The 18118-nt window shown below is 42.6% G+C and overlaps 1 protein-coding gene across 3 annotated transcripts in view; it reads left to right on the top strand.

Moving 5' to 3' along the window:
• GTF2H1 (general transcription factor IIH subunit 1) overlaps positions 1-18118 on the top strand; it is a 46052-nt gene that overhangs the window by 5180 nt on the left and 22754 nt on the right. For all 3 annotated transcript variants that reach the window (XM_015417296.1, XM_015417295.1, XM_015417294.1), the window contains exons 2-7: positions 708-876; positions 3412-3604; positions 4915-5077; positions 9130-9223; positions 12123-12272; positions 14317-14396. In XM_015417296.1, the coding sequence (XP_015272782.1) occupies positions 723-876; positions 3412-3604; positions 4915-5077; positions 9130-9223; positions 12123-12272; positions 14317-14396 (834 nt within the window). In that variant the 5' untranslated portion in view covers positions 708-722. The remainder of the gene's footprint in view (positions 1-707; positions 877-3411; positions 3605-4914; positions 5078-9129; positions 9224-12122; positions 12273-14316; positions 14397-18118) is intronic.

Raw genomic sequence — 18118 nt, 5'->3', positions numbered from 1 at the left:
GGGGGAGACCGGCGAGGCCCCAGCGGCTTGCAGTCACCGGGCCTCACTTCGGAGCCGGGGGGAAGACCAGCGAGGCCCGGCGGCTGCAAGAGTCTCAAGGTGAATTTCTCAAACATAATTAATTTCTCAGGTATAATAAATACTGGGGAAGAAAACCTTCACTGATACCAAGAGGGCTTATACGTGTTTTGCTGTCGTGGTATCGGCTTTCATAGTTTTTCATTCATCGTTTTCTAATACTTAGAAGAAAGACATAACTAAAATTTTGTAGATGCCAGTGCCAGTGCCATTGGTTGCATAAGTTTTCTTTAATACTGTTTAATTGACATTAGCTTTTTCACAAAAATATTGTTAGATAAATTGTTGCATATCATTTGTGTGTAGATTCCAGTCCACTAGCACCTTAGAGACCAATAAGCTGTCTAGGATATGAGCTTTCAAGAGTCAAAACTCCCTTCATCAGATACAAGACGCTCAAAATCTCCTAGTCTCAAAATCTTTTTGGTCTCTAAGGTGCTGCTTGGACTGGAATCTAGCTGTTTTACTGCAGACCAACATGGCTATCCTCTGAAACCAGTTATGTGCACTAAGAGCTAACGACAAACAAGAAGGAATCTTAAATTTCCAGCGCAAGCTTTTAAAGCAAGCTTTAAGACTGTCACCATGAAGCTTGGTCTGAAATAATTGCTGGGGTCTCTTTCACGCAGCACGCTATAACCATTATGGCAACATCATCGGAAGAAGTCTTATTAATAGTAAAGAAGGTGCGTCAAAAGAAACAGGATGGGGCTCTTTACCTCATGGCTGAAAGAATAGCCTGGGCACCTGAGGGCAAAGACCGCTTCACAATCAGCCATATGTATGCAGACATAAAATGTAAGTAAAAACCTTTTCTGTTGAATACTTTCTTCGCACTTATTGGTGTGGTTTTGAGTACCGAATGATTCAAATCCTGTTAGATACAGACCTGATCTATGACCCACTGTGTACTTACACTGGATTATTTACAAATGGCCAAGAAGATAGTGGAATAGTGGAACTGACATGTCCAAATAAAACAGCAGTCCAGTGGCACCCTAAGAACTAACACGATTTATTCTACCTTAAGCTTTTGTGAGTCAGTGCTCACTTCGTAAAGTGCATGAAGTGTTCATATATTGGGCAGATACATTTAAGAACAAACTGTGAGCGGGATATGTTACAAAGAGAGACCAGTTCGAAACAAGATCAGTCAAGAGAGTTATCAGTCCACTCATAGTGAAGAAGAGATTGGATTTATACCCCACCTTTCACTACCCGGAGGATCTCAGAGCGGCTTTCAATCTCCTTTCCCTTCCTCACCCCACAACAAACACCCTGTGAGGTAGGTGGGACTGAGAGAGCTCTTTCGAGGACTGCTATTGAGAGAACAGCTCTGAGAAAACTTGTGACTGCCCCAAGGTCACACCAGCAGATGCATGTGGAGGAGTGGGGAATCAAACCCGGTTCTCCCAGATTAGAGTCCGTGCTTCTAACCACTACACCAAACTCCCAGCATAAAGGCGAAATTCAATTGACATAATTTAGGAAAGTAGATTGAAACATGAAAAGCAGATTTGGTTAATATAGAGCCATACCTGAACTGAAGTGTCAAAGAATTATTGATTACAATTCACATTTTGTTTGAAAATGGGGGCACTTTACATAGAAGAAGAAGAAGAAGAGATTGGATTTTTATCCCGCCCTTCACTACCCAAAGGTGTCTCAGAGCGGCTTACAAACTCCCTTCCCCTCCCCACAACAGACACCCTGTGAGGTAGGTGGGGCTTAGAGAGTTCTTGACAGAAACTGCTCTTTTTCAAGAACAGCTCTTATCAGAGCTATGGCTTGCCCAAGGTCATCCATCCAGGTGCAAGTGGAGGAATGGGGAATCAAACCCGGCTCTCCCAGATTAGAGTCCATGCACCTAACCACTACACCGAACTGGCTCTCATAGACTTCCCAAAACATCTGCTGCTGAGATTTTCATGGAGATCAGGTGATTGCATGGTGCATTAATTACACACACACATGCACATATACATAGAATATCCTCTGTCTAGCTTTTTCTCCATGGCTTGGTCCTTTGGTGGGAGAGATGTCACATCCCAAAATCCTGCTAGGGTCATCTTTTAGAGCTAGATGCTCTGTTGCTATTCATCTTACGGTTGTTTTATTGGAAGCTTTGTCTTTTGGGGTCCATCCCTGGGAAGAAATCTACAGAAGGGCTCAGGAGTTAGTGGAATAACATGAACAGGTGGGAATGCAAACTAATTAGACAATTTTGGAAACCGGTTTTGGCTCAAATACAAATGTTAACAGGGTATTTAATAGCAGAAAATCCAGAACTAATCCTATTAAATGTCTGGTATGACAAAACTATTCCTTTCACAACTAGAGATCTTATAGCCTTATTTTTATTAGCCGCAAAAACTTTTAATTGCTTTAAGGTGGAAAGATAAAGATCCCCCGTCTATCAATAAATAGTATAATAAAGTCTGGTCTTATTTTCTTATGGACAAGATATCAGATTATATTTCACAGTCAGGTTCACAGTTTATTTTTACTAATTGTATAGAACATTGATTCCATATATTAGATAAACTAGATTACAGCTCCATTGGTAAATAATCTTTTATGAATCATAGCCACTATAAGTTGATGGCCTATTTTTAGAAGCAATTCTTTGTATATCATATCGTGAATTTTCTTGTTGATCAAGTGTAGATATTATGACTTATTTTGAAAGTATATAACTACTACCTGGTTTGATTCCATTCATTATTGTTTTTTGTAGTTAAAAAACTTAAATTAAGAACATAAGAGACGCCAATGTTGGATCAGGCCAATGGTCCATCTAGTCCAACACTCTGTCACACAATGGTCACAAATTCCAGGTGCCATCAGGAGGTCCAGCAGTGGGGCCAGGACACTAGAAGCCCTCCCACTGTTGCCTCCCCCCCCCCCAGCACCAAGAATACAGAGCATCGCTTGCCCCAGCCTGAGAGTTCCTATCTATACTTTGTGGCTAATAGCCACTGATGGACTTCTGCTTCATATGCTTATCTAATTCTATCTGTGTATAGAATAAAGTTGTTATTAAAATTCAAAAATGAAAAAGGAATAACATGAACAGCTGCAGGCAGAAGCTATTGCTCAATAATGAGAGTTTCTGCCTTGTACGTGTAAGGACCCTAGAATATTATCTGTAGCATGTCTTTTAAGGAGTTTGAAGTAACAGTATTAGGGAAGATATCTGCCCAGCCATTGCCAGAGGTATTACCTGTTATGTGTACTGTTATTTTACATTATTATAAGGCAGTTTCTCTTTTTTTGGACAGAAATAAGCTTTTTGAAGGGGCTTCTGTTACAGTCTGTTTTTTTAAAATATAGGTCAGAAAATCAGCCCCGAAGGAAAAGCCAAGATTCAGCTTCAGCTGGTATTGCATGCAGGGGACACGACCAACTTCCATTTCTCTAATGAAAGTACAGCAGTGAAAGAGCGAGATGCAGTAAAGGATCTCCTTCAGCAGTTGCTTCCCAAATTTAAGAGGAAAGCGAATAAAGAACTTGAAGAAAAGAACAGGTAATAAAGGTTTATTTGTTTTATTTATTAAGATTTACACCCCGCCCTCCCCGCAGAGGTTGTTTTTAAAAAGCAAGAAATCCTCCATGGTTTGAAAGTCATTGCTACACCGTAATCCTGTGGTGAAACACTGTGGCTTGGATTCAAGTATGCCCTTCCAGGAGGAGAAATGAAGGAAGAAATCCCCTGATTTTTCTTTCCTTCCCACAGTAGCCCCCTGCTCTCTTCTGTGTCACGCTATGCATAGGAAGACCTTTTGGGGAATCTGCAGTAAGGAGGAGGAGTTGGGAAGGCTCTGTTGCAAGAGCAGAACTCCGCATGGAAACCAGGGTTCAAGCCAGTATTTTATTGAGCTTCGATTGGTGTAATAAAATCACATTAGAACACATAATGTCATCTTATTTGGGGGATAGATATTGGCTCCACTTCACTATTGAAGGGAGAAGTATGTACCCGGAATTCTATATATATAAAAAAAAAACCAGACCCTGTATATATTTATGTGATAACATAACGCATGAATGAGCGTTATGAGCTGTTTTAGACATTTTAAACTCCTTGGAACTGAACAGTATGTGGTGAAAGTGGTATGCTGAATTATTTCAGTTGTATTCCTCAGTTTTACTATAAGAGTGGCAGGTTAGGCCTGGAAAAGACTAATACATCTAAAACAAAGTAGATTGGCTCTAAAGGGGTGTGTGTGGAGAAGGGAAATAGTAAGACGGTGCTGTTTTAAGACTTATGATACAGTGCTATGATATGTAGCTTCTCTAGTAATTCTGTGCTTCCTCTTGTGCAAAGATTGCATAACCCATTCTGGAAGCAGAAGAGCATTTTTTAAATTTAGTTTTGCTTTTCTCATGTGGTGATCTAACATAAGATGTAAAATAGCCCTTTCATGAGTTCAAGTTGGCACTTGAATGGGGGTATTTGGATCCAGCTGTTTAAATCAGTTTGAAAGAGCATTAGTTTACGATCCTGAGATGGTAAAATAAAAATTTCATTTGAAATGACCTTAAGAAGAAAAACCATTTCAATATGCCTCTTTACAGTCCTGTCACAATTGGAATCCTCTCCAATATGTTACAGTTAGTTGTCAGTTAGCATTACGTTGCTGTGTGTATGTGGAGTAAGGGAGTATACAGTAGCTTTCTTCAGATGAGTGCTCTTTTTCATTGTTTTCATTTTAGTTTGCCTTTTAAAATGCTCCTAACTTATGGTCAGTTGCACAGACACTCGAGTTCCTAGAATCTAGTAAATTATCTTGGAAATTTAACATTCCCATACTGTTTCAAATCTTCTCTTCTCAGAATGCTGCAAGAAGATCCTGTTTTGTTTCAGCTTTATAAAGACCTTGTTGTGAGTCAGGTGATCAGTGCTGAAGAATTCTGGGCCAACCGTTTAAGCATGAATGCTGTAGATAATTCTACTGCACCTACTAAGCAGGATGTGGGCATTTCTGCAGCTTTCCTGGTATGTCCATTGTTACGTGTGCGTAGTTTTTAATTGGGGAAAGTGATCTTTTTTTAACCTGGAAGTTTGCTAGGGCATGTGATGGAGTTAGAATTTAAACTTAGAAGCTAGAATTTAAAGAGCCAGCTTGGTGTAGTGGTTAAGTGCGCGGACTCTAATCTGGGAGAACCGGGTTTGATGCCCCACTCCTCCACTTGCACCTGGCTGGATGACCTTGGGCAAGCCATAGTTCTGTCACAGCTATTCTTAAAAAAAAGAGCCGTTTCTGTCGGAGCTCTCTCAGCCCCACCTACCTCACAGGGTGTCTGTTGTGGGGAGGGGAAGGGAACGGAGTTTGTAAGCCACTCTGAGGCTCCCTTGGTTAGTGAAGGGCGGGGTATAAATCCAATCTCCTCCTCTTCTTCTCTTAATGCAGGAATATTCTGTGACAATTAGAGATGTAAAATTTCCGGAAATTTTGAAGCTCGGAAAAAACCTTGTTTTTTTTCGGGGGAAAATGGAAATTTTCGGAAAAATTGAAAAAAATGCTACATTAGTATTTCGTTTGTCTTTTCTAGTTTGAAAGTCATTCTGTTACTTCAGGAACATAAAATATGACTATGGACATTTTGACTTGGCATGAAATTATCACAACTAGCATATTAAAAATATAGTGTATCCAAACAATTATTACAGAATACCCACCCACATGCAAAAACAAAACTGAAACTTTTTTATTTTCTTCTGACAATCGCACCTCCTAAAGGAAGAAATGCATCTTGTTCTTGCATTGGAGAGTTCAGTTTGTAACCTAGGACTTTCTTGTCCTCAGTGCACAGAAATTAGATCAATCTGATACCATATATATATATTTTAGAAATGATTTGGAAAATATTTGAACACCTGGTCTTAAATTATATTATTCATCATGTTAAAATAAAACGTTTCATAATCAATTTTTTTTCTTTTCTTTTTTCAATTTTTGGGGAAAAAAACAAAAAGGCTTTAGGAAAAAAACGGGGGGGGGGGAACGGTTTTTTCCCGAATTTTTCCAGGTTTTTTCCGGGCCTTCACATCTCTAGTGACAATATATAACTAATGCAGTACCAGATTTATTCCTTCAGTTCGCTTAAAATAAAACATCTGTGGGTGTCCCCCCCTGGGGAGAAAGGCTGGGAATAAATGAAGTAAAGAATATAAAATAAATTCTCACACTATCCACACTTGTTTGTTCTGAATTACAGAAACTGTAGCTGGATTCTGAATAGGTCCATGTGTGCGTGCAGAACAAGTTCCGCAGGCACATGGGGTTACCTGATAACTGTTTCCATCTATAGTTTCTTATGTAGTATGGTAGGCTGAATTCAGAAGCCGGAATTAAGATTGCTGGGAAAAACATCTACAACCTCAGATATGCAGACGATACCGCTCTAATGGCAGAAAGTGAAGAGGACCTAAAGAGCCTCTTGCTCAGTGTGAAAGAGGAGAGCCCAAAAGTTGGCTTGAAACTCAACATCAAAAAAAACGAAGATCCTGGCATCCGGCCCCATCACTCCTTGGCAGATAGAAGGGGAAGTCGTTGAAGCAGTGACAGACTTCACGTTCCTGGGATCCAAGATGGTGACTGCAGCCATGAAATTAAAAGACCTCTGCTCCTTGGGAGGAAAGCGATGGCAAACCTAGACAGCATAATAAAAAGTAGAGATAACACCGTGCCAACAAAAGTCCATATGCTCAAAGCAATGGTATTCCCAGTAGTACTGTATGGCTGTGAGAGTTGGTCTATAAGGAAGGCTGAGTGCCAAAGAATAGGTTCTTTTGAATTATGGTGCTGGAGAAGACTCTTGAGAGTCCCCTGGATTGCAAGGAGATCAAATTGGTCAATCCTAAAAGAAATCAACCCTGACTGTTCCCTGGAAGGCCAGATACTGAAGCTGAAGCTCAAATACTTTGGCCACCCAATGAGAAGGGAGCACTCACTGGAGAAGACCCTGATGCTGGGAAAGACTGAAAGTCAAAGAAGAAGGGGACGGCAAAGGATGAGATGGTTATACAGTGTTATCGAGGTAATGAACATGAAATTAAGCAAACTCCAGAGCACGACGGACGGCAGGAGGGCCTGGCGAGATGTGGTCCATGGGGTCGCGAAGAGTTAGACTCGACTATGCGACTGAACAACAACAACAGGCTACTCTAGAGATTCCGAAGTTTCTAGAATAAGGAATGCATGAGGAAGCAGATCCTTTAAATTCCTGGAGCACCTGAATGTGCATGTGCTGAAGAACCCCATCAGTGTTCAGTCAGGTCCCTTTACTCCTAGCTACCGTTGTTCTGTACCCTGTCTGTTGCCTGGTGTCCTTTTGTTTTGCAGCAGGATTTAAAGTCAATGTCCCTTTTCCGGGGCTAGGGGAGTCTCGTTGCTTATTGTGGGATATGAACATCACATATCGCTACTCGTATTATATATAAAATTCAGTTCAATTAAACATTTTTTTATGGTAGCTGTTTAAGCATGCAGTGCTTATCAACCAGGAAAGTAATTCAACCTTTAAACATAAGAAAACTCATATGCTGTGCAAGTCGTGCTCAATCTTGAGAGGAACTATCAAAAGTTTCAATGTGCCTTTCTTCATGAGCACTCATAAGTGGGCAGGACTCTGAATGTATTTGTGAACTTCACCATGATAGGGAGAAGGCATTCCTTTGTGTTTCTGAGAATGTTCTGTTCCCTTTGTTCATTTGAGTGGATGTCTAGTCTGCAGATATAAACATGACTGAAACCCCTGTGCTTCCAGATCAATAGCTTAAACGGGCAAGATCAAGACGGGCAGCCATGTTAGTCTGTCTGTAGCAGCAGAAAAGAGCAAGAGTCCAGTAGCATTTTAAACACTAACAAAATATGTGGCACGGTATGAGCTTTTGTGAGTGCTCACAGTGCTCATTGATCTGAAGAAGTGAGCAGTGACTCATGAAAGCTCATACCGTGCCACATGTTTTGTTAGCCTTTAAGGTGCTACTGGACTCTTGCTCTCTTTAACGGACAAAACAGATTTAAATGCAAAAATAGGGCTATTTTTGGGCAGGAACGCACAGGAACGGAGTTCCGGCTGGCTTCAGAGATGGCCACGCCCACTACAGCCAAAACTTCTGCGTGTGGGGCTACAGAGGGAAGGCCTGGAGAGTGACCCCCCGGCGACTCTGAGGCAGGTGGGCCGGGGGGGGACTGGAAGGATCGGGGAGGCATTTAAATGCCTCCCCATGCCTTCCCTAGCCTGTCCAAGGGCCAGGTTGCCTGGGTTCCCCACAGCCACGAGTTGCCCGGGCAAGCCAAGGGAAAGCATGGGGTGTGACCTAATATGCTAATGAGTTTCTGCTGTTGGGTGTGGCCTGTTATGCTAATGAGTTTCTGCTGGGCTTTTTCTACAAAAAGAGCCCCGTGCAAAAATATTTCTTACATGTGCTTGCTGTAATAAAGAGTTGGTGACTTATAGGGGACTAAGAGAAAGAAGGGTCCCCATGGTCCAAGCAACTGGCTTGGCCCAAAATGTAATCAGAAGGTCACCTAGGGTTGAAAGCTGTGCCACAGTACTCTACATGTCTGTGCAAAGGTCTCTTGACCTACAAATAAGTAGATGCAACAAACTGAGTTAGCTCTTAGTTGGTTTCCAGGGAAGAAATATTTTCCTTTTCCCAAGTACGCACCATATTTACAAATATAACATACGAAAGTTATAAGTGAGACATTTCCGTGATTATGTTTAATGCTCTCCCTTGCCCTTCTTGCTTATGTTTACAAATCCTAGGTGGTGGTCTAAACATCATTATCTGAGAGCTGGTTCTCAAACAGCCAACTGTGTAGGTTATTCCCAGTCCACTATCACCTGCATTCATTTTTCAAAATCAAATCAGGCAAGCACAGAATTTGATCTTATAATGATTTTGAGAATACCATTGAGTCTTTATAAGGATGTGTCCAGGACACTTTGTTGCATAATATACGCAGGGTACTGGGTTTCTGTAGTCATGGCTTGACAGTTTTTAAAAACTGTTTTCTGATGTTTCTCTTCTCGTAGGCTGATGTTCGACCTCAAACAGATGGATGCAATGGCCTGAGATATAATTTAACTTCAGATATCATTGAGTCTATATTTCGGACTTATCCTGCAGGTAAGTGCTGAATTCTAACATTAGGGGTGTGCGTCCAGCATAAATTGAGCCGAAAAAATACCCCAAAAATACCAGTATAACGATAAGTGGCCAAGCCCAAAAATCCCAAAAATATTGGGGATTTTTCAGAACTGCCAGATAGTCAAAGTTAAAGGGCATTTAAAGGGATTGCAGTCCCTTTAAATGCCTTCCAGGTGAACTCACTGCTTGGAGTAGGTGTTTAAAGGGACAATGAGCCCTTTACATGATTTCGGAGTTCACTTGCAGGCCATGACTTGCGGAAGGCATTTAAAGGGACCGCAATCCCTTCTTTGGGGGTCCATAGAATTGGATCCCCAGCACTGTTCCCCCTAAGCTGAGTTAGTATGAGCTAGCTCACAGTTTTTTAGCCTTTGTCTCACACGTTTTTGTCTCAGCTCAAGAAGGATGGCTCCAGAGCAAACTAGTTTATGCAGTAGCTAAATTGCTCGCTCACAGTTTTAATGCCAGCATCTCACAAAGTAGATTTTTTGCTCATAAAACTCCACAGCTTAGAGGGAACATTGATCCCCGGTCCAATATTTTTGAAACTTGAGTTTTTTTGAGGAGAGGCACCAGCAACTATGCTGCAAATTTGGTTCCTCTACCTCAAAAAAACAGCCCCCCCCCCCCGATTCTCCATTATACTCTATGGGGACCATTAACTATAATGATCTCCATAGGGTATAATGGATCGAAACAAAATCAGAATTCCTGAATATTTACCGGTATTGGGATTTGGGAATATTAGGAAATATCAATTTTTGGGGGGTTCAGTATACCCAAACATGAAAAATACCATTTTTTGCACACCCCTATTTAACATTTTCTGTGTCTATAAGTGTCTTACTCTTCTCTGTGCGTCATGTGCTGCCTTGAAGATATTTTCCTCCTTTTTACAACCCTTCAATTAAACCTTTAAATCATCATATGCTCTTTGTCACGGGCTGGGGTGCCAATCAAAGGGAGCCCAGAACAAGCCAAGGTCAGGAGCCAAGAAGACAGCGCAAAGTCCAAAAAGCCAAGCCAGGGTCAGGAGCCAGAAACACAGAGCCAAGTCCAAAGCCAGGGGTTCCAAAGGTCTAGGTGCAAGAGCTGAGCCGGAGTGGATGCTAGCAGCACAAAGCTGACTTGTTGCTTCCATGAAGGGTACTGCCCAGAGTGTGGAGTTAAATGCTGCTACCAGTTAGCCAGCTGCATGATTGGCCAGGCTCCTGTTAGAACTCTGGGCTGGCTGAGCGTCTCCCTTGTAGCCTGGCCTCTCTTCGTCTGCTTGCTAAGTTTTGTCACAGATCGCTCCCTTAAACGAGTCACACGTGGGAGTGAGTCAGGAGGACTTTCAGCTTGCAGTTCTTCCTTCTTATCTGGGCCAGGTGTGAAGACTGCTGTTACAGGCACTTGCCAGCTATCCTCCTCTGCTGCTTCAGAGGGGCCAGCTGTGATTTTTGCAGGCTCTGTCAGCTCATCCTCATCCACGCCCATGACACTCTTGGTCCAGCATCTTGTTCTAAATCTGGTATTGATCAAGGCAGGGAGAACAAAAATAGTAGAGCAGGAAAATCTTTTTGCCTCGTATGCTTCTGTCTTATCTCTTTTTCCCCATCTGGGAAGTAACTTCTAGGGGAAAAGGCACTGATAGCAGAATGGCATATTGGAGGGATTCCAATTGTAACTTAATTCAGGAGGGGAACTATGGAATGTATAGCACAGAAATAGAATTCCTCCTCAAGCTTCAAGCATCCCAACCATGGTGTGTGGTACTCTCCCTCAAGCCAAGCCGTTGGGTATCTAAGGAAGTGAAAGAATTGGCCTGCCCTTAATGTTGAAAGCCAGTGAAACAGTAAATCACCGTGTACAATTAAACAATATTTGTTTTTTTTATATGCAATGTTGAGAATTCAATTATTATCAAGAACACTACAATATGTGATATAAAGCTTAGCAGTACATACAAAGTAATACAATACTAGTTACAGACAAACGACGGAGTTCTAGTACACTATCCGTTTGCGTGTCCTTCATCAGGTTTGTCATTCTGTAATTATTTCTTCATTAGAATGAAGTGCTGCAAGCCATATTTCAAAATGCTTATACAATTTTTGACGTACGCTACCGCGCTTAGATTCTGGTGACTGGGGAGCTCCTATAGCAATCTCTAATGTGACTGGGTCTACAGCATATATTACTACAGAGTATGACGAGCTGTTATCTGAGAACACAGTGCTAAATGGACAATTACCAATCTGATTTTCGGTTTCATTACTTTAAAATCTATAGCATATCAAACAGGGTTCCTTAAACCCCTGTGGTCATCTGATGTCCTATAGCATAAGAAAAAAACATGGAATTAACAACCATTAAAATGTCAAATGCATGGTGTAAAAGTGATATAAATGTAGTAGATCCCAGAGAGTGAAATGGGACATACCAATTGGACTCTAAAACTTTGAGTAATCAGCCTGTTAACATTTGAATGGTGGATACAGGACAGTAGGGACACAAAAGGGGTTAATCTGAAATTGGGTAGGGCAAGACTTGAAGAAAGAAACTTCTACCGTTGCGTGTTAACATAATTTGGAAGCCTTTTATTTAATTTTTTTCTATTCTAGTTTCGTCTATTATACTTTTAAAATATGCATTGGTATGAACTACCATTATATCTAATTTTGAAATATGCAGATAATGGGAAAGGATTATGTTTTTATTTACTCTCCATCAGTTCTGCAGTTCACTCCCCATATTGCACTTTACCCAGAATGCTGAATTGTATGCATGAGGAACAAGCTTCAAACAATCATGTTTTTTTGTAAACATCCCTTTGTTCTATTCTGAGTTGCACTATGCCTTGCAAATGTTCATTTTTATGTTTCATTTTTTACAGTAAAATTGAAATATGCAGAAAATGTTCCTCATAATATGACAGAGAAAGAATTCTGGACGCGATTCTTCCAGTCTCACTATTTTCATAGAGACAGGTTGAATGCAGGATCAAAAGACCTTTTTGCAGAATGTGCCAAAATGGATGAAAAGGGTATGTTTTTATTTCTTCCTTTGTTGGCAAATGCTAGGTCGAGGTTCTAGCTGAGGTTCAACGTTAGTGATTTAAATTAGATTTGCTAGGTTGCCCTTCCCTACAAGTAGGGCTCCGGGCAGCTTACAACAAAATAATATACAAAGTTCTTTAAATTAAAACCAGCATTAAAACCACCTAAAAACAGATCAGTGGGTAGAACAATATACGTATATGGGGGGGGGGGGGGGGGGGGAGAATCAGTTCTCCAGCTTTCTTGGGGGGAGGGTTGTAAGGGATGGGGAAGTATATGAGATAATATGTAGTGGTCTCACTCCTTAAACAACACTGTACCTAACAGTGAATGAGTGTTGAAATTAGTTAAGTATTTGTTTGATAAGAACATAAGAGAAGCCAATGTTGGATCAGGCCAATGGCCCATCTAGTCCAGTACTCTGTCACACAGTGGCCAAAAATACCAGGTGCCATAAGGAGGTCCATCAGCGGGGCCAGGACACTAGAAGCCCTCCCACTGTTGCCCCCCCCCCAAGCACCAAGAATACAGAGCAGCACCTGCCCCAGCCTGTGAGTTCCTATCTATACCTTGTGGCTAATGATGAAGTATTTAACAATCCATTTCTCATTCCGTTCCTAGTGTGAGTTAGATTATTGAACTCATAAAGCCAATTGAAATTGATTTAATCAGAAGTGGGTTCCAGAGATTTGAATAGCGCTTGCCTATTTTTAGGATTGCCACCCTCGTGTCTGTTATATGAAAACTACTGATTTGTGTTCAGTTTCTATTCTATAAGATTGTGTGCTTGGTAGTTTGTACATTGTGTAGAAGGAAATGAGGAGGAGGAAAGACTCCTTGCCCACTATATAAAAATGATTCCCAACTAGAGAACTACATGCTGTTGTGAGAATTTCATAGGCCAAATCTACTCCGTAGCCATAAAAGTGAGACGGAACAGGCCCTAGGCAGCCCAATTCAATTTAGTTTTGAAAGCCAGGGCTATTTTTGGGCAGGAACGCACAGGAACGGAGTTCCGGCTGGCTCCTGAGTTGGCCACGCCCAGCAGGAACTCATTAGCATAATAGGCCACACCTAACAGCAGACACTCATTAGGATTGGCTACATTAGGGGTGTGTGGCCTAACATGCAAAGAAGTTCCTGCTACAAAAAAAGCCCAGGGTTTTGACAACAAAGTAAACAGAATAAGAAGCAAAAGGTGGGTGTGGTTAGATGACCACACTTCTGGTAACATACGGGGTGTGGCCTAATATGCTAATGAGCTGTGCTGTCAGGGGTGTGGTCTAATATGTTAATGGATTTCTGCTGTTGGGTGTGGCCTATTATGCTAATGAGTTCCTGCTGGGCTTTTTCTACCAAAAAAGCCCTGATGAAAGCTATGAAAAATACTTCAGATAAAGCTTAGTCAATGCAGAGAAAACACTCTTTTCTGTGTTTCTGGCACCCAATGATATCTTGATTTTGAGTATATACATCAGCTTATGAACTGTGGACCTATGAGGAAGCAAAGGGGAGATGAAATCCCATTCCCTCTATTTTGCAGCTGCTGACATGTGGTTCATTTACCACCTTACCTTACTTTATATCAGCATTTGGAATTGTTTAGAGAGTAGATATGATATTGCAATGTAATGTCGTAAGATGTCAAGGTTTTAAAAAGTTTTTAAAGTTGTGATATCTGAGCTTACACTTGTACAAGCCTCACTTCTTAGTTCAGGTTTTCTGACTTTCAAAAAAGTTTTCAGATTTGTCTGCAAACCTAGGGTCCCCGTCCCCCCCCCAGCCATCCTTACCTGGTCTCATTGTATGGATTTTTAATTGGTACAGGGGAGCCATGTTCAGACTTACTTGGGGGAGTTTGTACATTTATTTATAAAGCTGATTGTGAAAATTAATTAAAAATTTTAAAATATCATTTGTTGGATATTCAGATTTCATGACTGTTTGTGCCTGACTTGCCAAGCTTAAAAAACCTTTCTCAAGATTTGCAGTCTTCATAATATAATTCTGGGCTTTTTCTTCAACGTGTAGGGTTAAAGACAATGGTATCTCAAGGGGTGAAAAATCCTTTATTAGATTTAACATCCTTAGAAGACAAGTCATTGGATGAAGTAAGTACAAGTGATTTAAACTATAAACTGTAAAGCATACCAGGAATGAGTTGAATGTAAATCATTTATCAGTGCTCCACTGGCTGATTTCTGGCGCAATGTCGAGTGCTAAGCATCTTGCAAGTAATGCGGATCAAAGTGCATCTTAATCTGATCTGGCAAAGCATTTGTATCCTTGAGCAGGAGCATTTACTTGTACGTAACACAGATCAGTTATGTTATAGCTGACAATAGATCCTAGGTGCACTTTTTATTTGTAAGTTAATCCATTTGTGGATCGAGTGAAATCGAGTTCAAAAACAGACCATACAAGGCTTACCTCTGGGATATATACTACACAATGCAGGTAGTTTTTGAGAATGACCTAGTATTTACTTCTCTGTGTCTCTGTATGATGCACTTTGCACCTGCACAGAACTACAATTCAGAAGCTTCTAGAGCTAGCTGGTAGTCACAGAAGTCCCTCAGACGCAACTATGACTGCATGTGCCTACGGAAGAGGAACCACGGCTCCGTGGTAGAAGATCTGTTCAGCATGCAGAAGGTCAAGGTCCAAACCCTGGCATCTCCTAAGTGGATTAAGTAATAGGTGGTACGAAAGAACTCTGCCTAAGCCTTGATGAGCCATCGCCATTCTTAGATAGTCCTGAACCTGATAGACCAGTGGTCTGACTCACACAAGGCAGCTTCATATGTTCATGTGTCACACCTTCTTACTCAGTTTTATTTTATTTATTTATTATGAGATTTATACCCCGCCCTCCCAGCCAAAGCCGGCTCAGGGCGGCTCCCAAAGGAATAAAAACAACGAATAGACAATTTAAATAATCCCAACACCCTGTAAAACAATCCAACATTAAGAGGTGCTAACATTGGCCAAGTTCAGACTGGCAGTTTGAAGCGCTAGGGAGTCGTGGCAAAGAAGACCCGGAACAGACCGGGAACGGCTTGTTTGCGGTATTCCCGTTCACACAGCAGCGAATGAAGCAGGAGGATACCGTGGAGGAAATGCGAGGGAGCGTTCGCACTGTTGGCCTGCCCTTGGCGGGCTGTTAGCAGTTGTTTCTGCAGTCCGCTGTATGCGCCTACGCACATGGGCGCCTGCTGCGGAAACAGCCAGCGCCTATTATCAACGACTGCGGGTTGTTCCCGCCTTAGCAGTCCTTGCGTTCACACTCAGGGAAACGGAATTAACCCGCCCTACACGCGCTTTGCTACCACTTTCACCCGGTACTTTTTAAACTCGGGAGGGAAGCGGTACAAGACGGCTCGAGTACGGCTGGGGGACGCCTGACAGACGTGCCTGTGTGAACCCGCCCCTTTAATCCGCTCCCGAAACGTTTGGCCGCCGGGCCAAACTGCCAGTCTGAACTCGGCTGTTATAATGCTTTTCTTTTACCTATTAACAGTAATAGCAGAATTAAGGCATCTTTACCAGCGTAACTTCTCTGCGGTGTAGCTTTTCCTTTTCAAAACCAAAATCTGAGCCTGGGGCTCAGAAGACCATCTTCATCAAAGGGTGTCAGTGCTAAGGGAAGCTGCTTCCAGCTGACCACCGCAGTCAGTGTCTCTTGCATTTTTTGGAGGGGCATACGCGATACAGGCCTATGTCTCAGAAGTACTAAACAGGAAAGGTGCAGGTGATCCATTGTCAATCTGGGCAAGAGTTCTCTGAGGCTATAGCAGACTGATTCAGGCCGACTGTGCAGAAGCCAGGTGCCCGGGTCTTGACATCTCCGGCACATCAGCTGTGGATTTTTGGAAAGATGAAATAATAATAATAATACTAATACTAATACTACTACTACTACTACTAATAATAATAATAATAATAATAATAATAATAATTCAATTTATTAATCACTCAATCCCACAGAGCTTGCTGGCTCTGAGTGATTTACAGTTACTCATATACAAACGGGACTAACAAAGATTCAAAGGGGTAAGGGAAGACAACATATAAATCTTTAAATCACACACGTTCGCAGTCGACAGGGAGTTTGTTCAGCTGCTGGACATTCCGTTCGCCGGCTAACACCTCCCCCACCGGGGGGTTTAGTGTGCCCACCCGCTCTAAGAAGTGGTACCCATTTTATCTACTCGCCGAAGCTTTCGAACCGCTGGGTGGACGGCGAGCTGGGGACAAGGCTGGTAGCTCACACCAGCACGAGGCTAGAACTGACAGCTGTACTGTTCAGCTCAGATGTTTTTTAACCAGAGGATAAATCCCCTGTGCCACCGCTCCCCGTGTTGAGCTCAATGCCTACATTCTGGGAGGAGAAGAAGCATCAAGGAAAGCACTGGATTCCCTCCTAGATCAGTGCCAGCCCCTACTTGTGGGCAGTGCTCCCTCTTAGCTGTGGAGTGAGCAAAAAATGTGAGCAAAAAATCTACCCTGTGAGCCACTGGCATTAAAGTTGTGAGCAAGCGATTGGGCTGCTGCATAAATTAGTCAGCTCTGGAGCCCTCCCTTCCTGAGCTTAGAGAAAAATGTGTGAGCCGGAGGCTAAAAAACTGTGAGCTGGCTCACACTAACTCAGCTTAGAGGGAACACTGCGTTGTGGGCACTTCTTTGGGGGGTTTCTGCCTCCCAGCTACAGACCTGCTGGAACATATTCTGGAAGTCGGTCAAGTGAGTTCCCTTTGTTTCACCGTCACCTCAAGTTATGCTCCTAGTGAATACATCATTGTGGGGGGTTAGGGTGCCCACTGCAACAGCCACCCCGTCAGCAGTGGTCACCACAGACAGCTGCATATCTACCATTTGAACTATCAGCTGTCTACAAATCAAGTTGTGCTATTCTTTCCAGGCTTCAGGGTAAAGCAGTGTGGGAGGCCACAAACAACGCAGCCATAAACAAGACAGCATTTCATTTGTTGCCTTAACCATTTTACCCTGCAACCTGTGGCAGAAATGCATGGGGTAACCTCTGTTCACTCTTAATGCACAGGTGAAGGTAATATCTCTGCAGGCTGTCTCAGCCCTTGGGCGGGGGGGAGACAGTTTCTCTACAAGCTGTATCCGAGTGAGGCTTACACCCAGGGTGCGTTCAGATGGGGCGTTTCAGCCGGCATAAACTGTACCGGTTGGAACCATTGCAGTTTATGCCGGCTGAAACGCAATCACACTTACCTCCTGTCTGCGGAGCCCATCGCTGTATGCCCGTTCACACACAGTGGGCGTCGGCGGTTTGTTTAGTTTTTTTAAAAACTCAGTTTGCGCATGCGCATAGGCAGCCATCCACAGAATGGCGATCTTCACGCATGCGCAGAACACCCCGTCCTGAAAAGCATGCCATGAAGAGAGGACTTACCTTTAAAGTTTAAAGACCAAACTGGCCTCCCTGAGGTCCCGGACACCTCTAAAACGTTAAACTAAGGACCTTTTCTTTTTTTAAAAAAGAAACGCCGGGGCGAAGCTTCGCCCAAGCACATATTGCCAAGCTAAAAAAAAAATGGCGGGCGAAAATCGGAAGCCTCGGGCTTCCGAACGGAAGTGGCTCTACAATGGTGGAGAGCGATCAGACGGGGGGGGTAAAGCGATTACAACCGTTGCACTCAGGATACCACCACTTGGGGACCTAGTGGCAGAATACACCGGTTTAAAGCTCTTTGCAACGGTTAGGGACGGAAGGCAGATGTTCGCCGTGTGAACGCCGGTAAGTACACCGATTCCAACCAGCACCTATACCGTTGTAAATGCCCCCTCTGAACACACCCCC

This window comes from Gekko japonicus, unplaced genomic scaffold (genome assembly GCF_001447785.1).
Source record: "Gekko japonicus isolate JY-2015 unplaced genomic scaffold, Gekko_japonicus_V1.1 scaffold1827, whole genome shotgun sequence".
NCBI classification, from domain to species: Eukaryota; Metazoa; Chordata; class Lepidosauria; order Squamata; family Gekkonidae; genus Gekko; species Gekko japonicus.
The sequence above is the reverse complement of the archived record's forward strand: the minus strand, read 5'-3'. Positions and strand labels throughout refer to the sequence as shown.